General features: G+C 49.2%; 1 protein-coding gene across 1 annotated transcript in view; it reads right to left on the reverse strand.

Moving 5' to 3' along the window:
- The window catches only part of dot1l (DOT1-like histone H3K79 methyltransferase), a 31,084-nt gene extending 21,230 nt beyond the window's left edge, over positions 1 to 9,854 (reverse strand). Inside the window, exons 1-12 of the mRNA XM_056604663.1 lie at positions 9,486 to 9,854; positions 4,291 to 4,334; positions 4,085 to 4,159; positions 3,530 to 3,593; positions 3,067 to 3,292; positions 2,579 to 2,673; positions 2,207 to 2,269; positions 1,967 to 2,022; positions 1,771 to 1,850; positions 1,388 to 1,456; positions 1,181 to 1,287; positions 48 to 89 (exon numbers count right to left, since the gene is read on the reverse strand). Coding sequence (XP_056460638.1) covers positions 48 to 89; positions 1,181 to 1,287; positions 1,388 to 1,456; positions 1,771 to 1,850; positions 1,967 to 2,022; positions 2,207 to 2,269; positions 2,579 to 2,673; positions 3,067 to 3,292; positions 3,530 to 3,593; positions 4,085 to 4,159; positions 4,291 to 4,334; positions 9,486 to 9,566 — 1,002 coding nt within the window. The 5' untranslated portion in view covers positions 9,567 to 9,854. The remainder of the gene's footprint in view (positions 1 to 47; positions 90 to 1,180; positions 1,288 to 1,387; positions 1,457 to 1,770; positions 1,851 to 1,966; positions 2,023 to 2,206; positions 2,270 to 2,578; positions 2,674 to 3,066; positions 3,293 to 3,529; positions 3,594 to 4,084; positions 4,160 to 4,290; positions 4,335 to 9,485) is intronic.

Below are 9,854 nucleotides of genomic sequence, written 5' to 3' on the forward strand. Positions count from 1 at the left end.
GGTGACATGTTGTGCTTCAGTGCATGAATAGAAGCAATGGGACTTACCCTGAGTTTAGGATTTTTCAGGCTAGAAAAATAGTTTTCAAGCTGTGGAACACAAAGACAACAACGTTTTAGACGACTGCGGTGGTTTGGCGTACAGTCAAAGAGGCAGCAGTTAGTTCCACTGGGCAGTTGGGTGGTCTCGCGTTGTCGTCCGATTGAAATACATCTTCCACAGCAACACCGCTACATTAACAGGCCTGATGACCAACTAAAAGCCTGTAATTTGCCTGATGCCGCTAAATAATTCATCAGGGCTGCAAAGTGGAGGAGGCAAAAGCCACAGGGCGTGCTGGGAAATTGCCTTTTCGACAGGAGACATTTACAACAAGGAAATGTTTGATTTTCCTTGTAAATGTCGGGCTACCCCACAGACGCAATTAACTCTTCCAGAATCAACCCCATTACTATTCAAAAAGTCATTTGTTCCACAAATAATGAATAAACCGACAGCGCGTGACTGATGCATGATCAGCCTACAACTAGTCGCTTAAAGCATCAATCAAGAAATGAGAACTAACAGACGACCACCACGTCGTGCTTCATCTCCATCCATCATGCTCGGCATTACACGGGCCGGGAAGCAGCGGATGCATTTAGGCATTTAGCAGGCTGCCAACCCCATGGCGATTCCATGCAGCGTACAACGGAGACAGATGGAGCTTCCGAGGCACCGACCGAGTGACGCGACCGAAAGCAAACGGCACTCGTCTCGGTGGTTCTGCAGAGGCGCTAACGAAAAGGCGTCCCTGGCCAAGTCGCCCTACTCTGCCTGCTCCCGCTTTCAGTTCGTCCCAACGCTGTCCTTCCTGATTTCTCGCTACAGGCCCAATGTGTGGGTTTGAATCGGATGCGACTGTTGCATCGGGAGAACAGCTGCTGCAGAAACAGAATAGTTCTGGCTGCTTAGGGTAGCCAAATGGCTGCCTGGAGATGTTTCAGCTGATTGCTCCTGAGTGCACTCCAAAACTAAGCCTTTTAGAAAGCTGTGGTCAACAGTGTCTAGAGGAACGCATTCTGTGTGCACAATGGGTAGTATTAAATATAAACCAGGTTACTCACTATGGTGTAGTCTATGGCCTGCAGGTGTTCTACTCACTATGGTGTAGTCTATGGTGTGCAGGTGTTCTACTCACTATGGTTCGGTCTATGGTGTGCAGGTAGTAGGAGACCGGTTTCCCTGTCCAGGACACCGATCCCCGGAGAGGAGACAGCTCGACGACCCGCATTATTGTGCCGATATCTGGAGGAGGAGAGGTAGTCCGTTGAAACGGGTCCAGTCTGGTCCGGGTATGACCGAAGGTTGTTCTTTAAATCATCATCATCAAGAGGGAGACACTTACCGCTCAAGTTTCGACTGTTTATTCTAAAATTTAGAGGTGCAAACGGTTTTGAGGATACAATTTTTCCACCTGAGAAGACAAATGAAAAAACACGTTGTGGAGATTTTACACACAAAGAGATTTACAAACTAAGCACATTGATTCAATTAATTCTATGAGGCCGTGAGGTTGATTGAGTGACAGGTCAAGCACCTGCTACCGACATGGGAGCTCTTCCGGAGTATCCGGTCAAACGATTGGCAGACATGAAAAGGTTATAGGGTCATGGAGTTCGGACTCTGCCACGTTTGATACCTCTTCCCTCCCATGAACTCAAGAAGAAGAGACAAGTGAATGGTTACAGCGGCTGGACCCAACCGGGTGGGTGACGTCGTGGTACCGACCTTCCTTCATGTTGGCAAAACGCTCCTTCAGCTGGTGGTCGACCTCCGGACCGAAGGCAAAGTTATTCACGAATATAACACTGCAGGGAGAGAGAGCCACGTCAGTGTACAGCTAACAAGTAGGAACTCGCTTGCGCGGATCATATGATACCAGTGTTTTCAGGCCGGTTGGTACGACTGTGTTTCGGTACTCTACCTGGTGTTGGCAATCCTTTCCTTCCATTCTTCAGAGAGAAAATCCCCCCTTTCAAGCTGAAAAACGATAAAAAGGACATTGAGCCTCACAAGCAACCCAAGAGGGTCTAAGGGATGGCCCACACTGCAATACCCATGATGAAGAGATGCTACGGGGCTGTGGCCTGGTGTGATGTGAAACACTAATTATGCAGAGATATGACAGGGTTGGGGCCTGTGGTTATGTGAAGCAGCGACTCACCGTGTATTCGCCGTGCTTTTTCCCGTACCACTTCATCCACTTCTTGAACTCTTTATCCATGGACTAGAGGGAACAGACACCATCAATGACTCCATTCAGGCCAGCTGATCCTAATCCACACGCTCATTCACAGCTTTGCTCTCTACTGTTGAATCCTCTCGTGTGTGCGTGCGTGCGTGCGTGCGTGCGTGCGTGCGTGCGTGCGTGCGTGCGCGCGCAACGGTTAATCAATCTCAGATCCTTTTCAGTGGGAAAGGCATCCGTCCGATTGGTTTATCAGACATCAGGTTATGGTTTAAACCCAGCTGACCGTGTCAGTGTCAGGTCTGTGTCCCTGGTCAATTTAGATTCACACCAGACTGACGGCCTTACCTCTGCGTATGTGGCGGGGATGTCTGCCTTCTCCACCCCGAAGTAGTGCTTACAGTTGGTTGCTGCCGCCACTTGCAGCACCACCTGGCCGACACCTGGGGACGCCGACAGCGGAAGACGGGTTCACAGGCGGCTCTCTCGGGGCACACAAGACGGTGAACACAAAAGGCGTCCGACCCAGTCGCCCACTCGCTTTTACACCAGTGTCGGTCGTCGACGGTTGCCTGGCAGCAAGGTTTATTCGATGTCATCAAGTACACGCTAAGGACAAATAAACTGACGCGGGAGGGTCAGTTTTATACGGCCAAGGAACTAGTTTATGACTTAAGCTGATCAGAGTCTAAGTTCCACCCCAGCCCGTGCATTCGTTACCCTGCTGGACAGGGGACAATTAGTTCAGTCACAAGCCTGTGGCCCGTGGAGGGACTGTTAGGTACGTCCAAACCCCACAGAACCCCCCCCCCCCCCCCAGGGTGGAGTGCACTGACCGCTGCCGAGGTCCACGAAGGTGTCGTCCTCCATCATCTCCATCTCGCCGATGATCTGCGCCACCAGGTCGAAGGAGGTCTCGCCGTACACCTCGGGCGAGAAGGGCTCGTAGTTGTTGAGCTTCTCGGGGTCGGTGACCGAGTGGTTGTACACCTGCTGCAGGATGTGCCTCAGCAGCCCGTTGGAGGGCCTCTTGTTCAGCTTCATGTTGGCCGTCCCCTTCCACTATGGGGCAGAGTGCAGACCGGTGAGGCAGAGTGCTTATGATACACGGCCAGGTCGAAGGATTCAGGTCCAACAACAAGAACACGTCGACAGATGTCTGCGTTTACAGTCCGAAACTGTAGATTTCACGCCATTAATAATCAAAGAAGAATTATTAGGCCGACTTGATGACAAAGGAGGGTTCAGAAGTCGGCTGCCGGCATGAGTAGAGACATAAACTGTGGGCCGTGGACCTACCAGTTGGTGAATGCCGTCGATGGCTCTGTTGTACTTATCGCAAAGTCTCTGCATGCTTTCAAAGCTATGGGACAACAAAGACAAGATCAGAAGACAGTTTACGATGTATGCGTACAAAGAAGACCCCTTTTAAATGGTTGGATCAAAACAAAAGCAACACACTAATATCATTATGTTTGCAACAAAAGGGAAGCGAATATTCTACTGGCGTTACTGTGGCGAGGTTGCTCACGATACCCGCAAACTTTCTTGCTAGAGCGTGAAATCTCTCGTGCGAGTGTGACATCAGGTAAACTAGGTAGAACAGCACGAAATCCATGCGAACCAGGTCATTTCTATGGATTCATGCCACGCCTTTTCATTTGGTGTGACTGCAGCATTATAGGACTATCATAAACAGACAATAAGGACGTTGAAAACTGGCATTGCTTGAAGTATAGGAGGTACTAGAGAACAAACCACAATAATAAAAAGAAAGTAAAGAGTGACACCGAACATGAGGTTGGTCAGCCACTTATGATCGTCTGTGCTTTGATGTGCAACACCCCGGCTCACCACTTTGTGTCGTAATCGATGAGTACATAGTTTTCCATCGCCAGTTTGAGGTCTGGAATCTCCTCACACACCCATCTAGGAATGAGGCCAAAACACAACATGGAAGTCAGATTAGAGATCGGGACCGCGTTACTGCAGTATAGGCGTTCATGTAACCAGGGGTTACAATAGTCAGAGTGGCTCGGATGTGACGGGGGACTACGTACCGGATGGTCTCGATGATTTCATGGGCGGCGTCATGGTGTTTATCCTAGAGAGACCGAGAGAGAAAGACAGAGAGAGAGAGAGTTACAAAAGTAGCAGGTTTTCTCATGTTCTCTAGTTTAACGAGACACGTAGGAAGATCATGTCAAGGGAAGAACGTAAATGCAACGTGAATGATATAAATAATAATGAAGAAGAAGCCAGCATCTAAAGAGGGACTGGAACCAGGCAGTATCAGAGTGAATGAGTGTAGAAAAAAAAAATCAAAGGTTGACTAACAGCATGAGGTCGAGAGAGGGGACTCGTTAGTGAGAGTACAATGATAGGGCCGGGGTAAGTGAGGAAGTCTGACAGAATCAATGTGGACCACAATCAAGTTCAAAGTGGACAACCGTGATGGGGATCATTGATTATTTGACTCGATTTGAGATAAGAGCTGCCCCTAATTGTCATTCATTAACGTGAAAGTGCACACTGGAAAACGAACATTGATTTCAGTTATTTTTTCCTGCTTTCATTCTCTAGATTAAAAATATTTTAAAAAAAGCAGGATCTCAAAGATTTTCATCTGTTGAGTCACTATCTATTGCCGGATGAGGTAGCACCAGGGCGATGAGCCAATGATCCGCTGATGAAAGCCCTTGTATTTGCAATAACATGAATGTTACAACAGGGTGTCAGTCTCGACAGTTTGCATCACAAGGGAGATTTCTCACTGAACTCCAAGGTGTCGCCGAGGAGAACACAACAGAAATCCACCAGATTGCCGCACTACACACAAAAGCCATTGTAATTCACAACCAAACAAACCAACCAGCCTAAATGTAAGACAGTGTGAACGTTGGCGTTGAGCAAGTTTAGATTCTGTTCTAGGTTTCGATCCGTTTACATTTCGTCATGACGGCCGGGCTGACGCCTATCAAACGGAGCCAGCTGTTCTCCGAGGTAACCCTGGCATGAGGTCAGCCTCAGAGATTACTAATCCCAAATGCTGCAGCCACGGTGTCCTCTTCTTGTGCATGTCTTACAGCCTGTAGCATGGCTAGTGCAGATATGACCCCCCTGCAGATATGACTTACTGGGCGGTTCAGCAAGCACTGAACTCCATTTATCTAGTCGTGCACTGCACAGCATTGACGTCTTCCACGCGGGTCTAATCGTTTCCATCCACATGTACTCCATAAAGTTGACCGTTCCGTTTGTTTTGGTTGCCTAGCAGCCGTATGGCTTTCCCACGCAGGCTACGGTTCATGTCGGTGCACGAGCTCATGCCGGTTCGTCATTCCTTAAAGACAACCTCGCTCCACTGCAACACCCTCTACCTGCCTGTCCGATCGGTTTACACTCTCTCCCGACACCACCGGAGACCCCCAGAGACCCCCCCGGCGTCGTGTCACCATCCAAGAAGCGTTAACGCCTGTCGCAATGACCGAGCCCGGGTCGTTACAAGCTGCATTGTCTCAGCGTTGACAAAAAGCAAACACAAGCCCCCCCCTTTCCCCCCTCCTCGCTCAGAACGACCTGCAGCAATGTACCTGGGGAGAGAGCATGCTGAGGCACTGCGTTCTAAAGGGGAAGACACACTAACACACACAGGCACCCTAGACCTTTGGGTTTTATTTTTAGCGGCCTCCGTCGCCAACAGCGGAGTTATATATAGTTTAGGTTTTTGAGCCGGAGCGTGCCGTGTCGCAACAGCTGCCTGGCGGTAATAGGACACCGGTCTCCGCCCAGAGCCAGTCTGAGGCGGTTGCCTGACTCGACCCACTGACCCACTTTTCACTCTCCCTGCTCCTGATAAACTGCCAGCAATGGCCTCTCGCTCCAGGAATGTCAGGCAATGGAAGAGGGAGAAGGAAAAGGAAAGTGCAGATGTAGCGACGGTAAAGCGGGGCGGGCGACAGCAGAGGGAGGAGAGACAAGGGGGAGAAACCGGGGAGAGGAACAGAGAGAAGGAAGCGATTAGGGGAGGTCGGGGCGGGAGACATGGAAATCCTGCAGCAGCCCAGCAATTGTCATGTGGTCGGGACACCCCGGCCGTAAGCCAACAGCTCGCCGCCGCGACAACCAGGCTTCCTGTGACATATTCCCCGCTACTGCTACAACAACTCAGGCCACACACACACACACACACACACACACACACACACACACACACACACACACACACACACACACACACACACACACACACACACACACACACACACACACACACACACACACACACACACACACACACAGTTGGGAAACCAAAGGGCAGAGAGGCAGAGAGCCAAAGAGGGAAGGAGAGCGAGCCCATCAGGGAGTACAGCAGCCACAGTGTTCTGCGGCCTGGCATGCTTCCTTCAGCCAACGGCTCCCAGCCTACAAACCTGTTTTTCCCGCGCAATGCCGCTACTACTACTACTGCTGCACTAACTCCCGCCCCAGCGTCTCCATGTGCACACGAGCCACGGCGCCCCTACTGTCAACACGAGACAAGCTGTCGAGCAGGCTCCGTCGGATCAGGAGATCTTTGGCTACAGAGGTTTCCGATGTAGCCCTGTTTACACTGAACAAGACACTCGCAGGGATTGGGTTGTAGCGGTTCATATGGTGCTCGGCGAGCTACAATCGCAACTTCCCGATGATATCACGAGTTAGTCCATGTAAACATTCACATACACCACCTGCCTTGAGGGGAGGGTGGAGGGGATGTTGTACTGTATCAACGCTGAGTGTGTATATGCCTCCGTCGAGCGTGGCTGGGAGAAAAGGTTGCTGCTTTTCACACAAAGGACTGGAGAGTCACACGGCAACACCTGGACCGGGCTGTGGCTAAAAATAAACCCTGTCTGGAGACACAGAGGCAGCCTGAGCACGAGCCAGAGAGACCCAGAGCACGAGAGAGATCCAGGAGAGGGAACTGAAGGGGAGAGACAGAGCATGACGCTGAGGTGAGAGGAAGATAAACATCTAAAGAATGAGCCCTCTAAGAAGTGAATACCACTGGTGTTACTAATACTACTACTACTACTATGCTCACTCTGGCGACAGACCCAATGACTAGCAGTCATTGGTTCCCCCCCCCTTAAGCCCTTATTGTACTTTGAACGTCATGAGACTTAAAAATAGCTATCTTTGATGCGTACTGGGTTAACCTAACCATCGTTAGTGCTTGGCACATGTTTCTATGAACATCCTTTCTTCTGACAAATTGTCTTATAGTAAGACGCTTTGGATAAGGGTTTGTTAAGTGCTCTAAATGTTAATGTAAGGGTGCCTGTTTAGCTTCTGTTTGACTCGTGTCTATCTGATAATACAGTGCAAGGGGACCCGAAAGAAATGAACAATTTTAAAAAAGTACAAATGTGTGTATATAATAACTATACTACACTGCTGCAGACATCTACTACACACTGTTCAAACCTGGTCTCAACCCTGCTCCTAATGATGTTGAGCTGGACCAAATGAATGCTCCCGCATCTCTGCTGTATCCGACGCGGGTTAACTAGTAGTGTAAACTACAGTATTTACCGTGCTGTAAAGGATACAGGGGTCCCAGACACGGCAGGTAAGCGTCACACATTCCACACCGGATCCAAGGAGTTCTATAAAACTAATCTGTTTAAGACCCACATGCCATCGCAATTACCCACACCCAGCCAACGCTTAGTACAAACCGCACGAGACAAGGAGAGAGGGTGTCTCGTGTGGAAGCATTTAGACATATTTCAAATGCACAGAAGGGGGAGAATGCACAGTGCAGGGAGGGAGAAGTGCACGATTCAGTAACGAGGTGAGCAGAACATGTGAATAACGTTGCTTGGCAGCTCGGTTGGGAGCCCGCTACAGCATCATGTGGGACAGGACAGAGTACAGTTAGAGTGCACGCAGTGGGCGAGGAGATACCCAATCGGTTAGCTCTGTAGGAGTGGAGAATAATGGAATCTACACCAAGTGGAATCAGCTAGTGTGCGTCTTAACAGTGGGAGAGCACTGAAAACGGGCAGTGAATAATACAATTCATGACCGAAAGCCACAGACACACAAAACACACACACTGGGCGGACGTTAAATATATGCAGCAATGCGATGTACTATAATGCAATGTGCTCTTCCTATATGGCCCCATTCCAATATCCATATAAATGGTTGAACACATGGAGGACAGAGAGAGGATATAGAGTCTACTCTGGGCATGCTTTCCATTTGAAGACACGAGAGACACGTTACAGGCTGTGTTGCTGAACACCATAGATGCTTCAGATTCCTTGACGGTTGGTCCCGAGGAAATTTGTATCAGTTAAACCAATAAAGCCTATTTCTGACGTGTGTGTGTTGTGTGTGCTTGTGTCCCTGTAAGATCCTGAAGAGACTGTTTTGCTGACTTGCTGGCTTATAGGAAGCAAACATGACTAGGAGGAAATCAATAAGCCACGTTAAAAGCTATAGTGGGTGATTGCATCATACTTAATGCTCTTCAGAAGAGATGTAAAGAAGCCTTTTTCAGTTTCTCTTTCATTACCCCTTTAACATGTACACGCCCAATTGTATGCATTGATGTTACAGTGGCTCTCTCCAATTTCATTTGAATACGTTTCTTTACTGGTCACAGGGATAAAGTTGTCAATTGGAAAAACATGCAAAGTAACGTGAAAGGTCTATTCGGGAGCTTGAAGTGTGAGACGTCGTGTATCCAGCGATCCCTGACAGACCGATGGTTATAACGCTTCATAACACAGAACCCTAGCTCGATTCGATACACTCTGGCAAGACATGATCAACAGTCATGAATCGTTATCACAAATGACCTCACGTAGTGGGCAACAGTGCACCGCTCCGTCTCTAACCCGACTTCCTTATACAAACATCGCACATCCAAGTGACCAAAGGGTCGTGTGTTTACATTGAGCTGCACAAAGCCTCATAATAGCATCGAAATAAGACACAGAGCCCGGGTAAAAGGGCACGTACAGCCGAACACACGTCTGGATCGATCATTGTCGCCGCGCCATGTCACCTTGGATGCCCCGTCTGTCTGTCTGTCACCGCCTCAGCCCTCATGAACTGGTGGACTTCCAGCATGAACTGGTTGACTTCAAGCATGTAGGTCTGGGGCTAGCCACGGCTAGGAGCAAGGGCTAGCTAACAAAAGAGACGGCAAAGCCCAAATAAAGAATAATCCTTATTATGTGACCATTTGTATACTTACGTATACTGGTAACGGCCAAGGGTAGCCAGCGGCTTCGGCTCCGACCGGCGACTTGAGTTTGAGTTCCAGCTTTTCTCCCATTCTCCGCTTTCTCTGTGATGGTAGCTAGCTGCCGGACTAGCCTCGGTGAGCTAGCTGCTCGGTCGGAGCGAGCTACAACCTGAACATTCTGGTTAAAAAACACCTAGAAAAGCAGAAATCCAAACTAGTATAGACGCCGGCGTTACAGCAATGCTATACTGTTCTATTCGTAACCATGAATATCTCTTATTCCGTTTTATACTATGATCAAAATGCCTGTTCATATCCACTGGCAATAATACCTCGGCCGTATCGCCGCCATCTTGCCCGGCATGAATAATATGGCGA

The sequence above is a fragment of the Gadus chalcogrammus genome, chromosome 12 (assembly GCF_026213295.1).
Source record: "Gadus chalcogrammus isolate NIFS_2021 chromosome 12, NIFS_Gcha_1.0, whole genome shotgun sequence".
Classification (NCBI taxonomy): Eukaryota; Metazoa; Chordata; class Actinopteri; order Gadiformes; family Gadidae; genus Gadus; species Gadus chalcogrammus.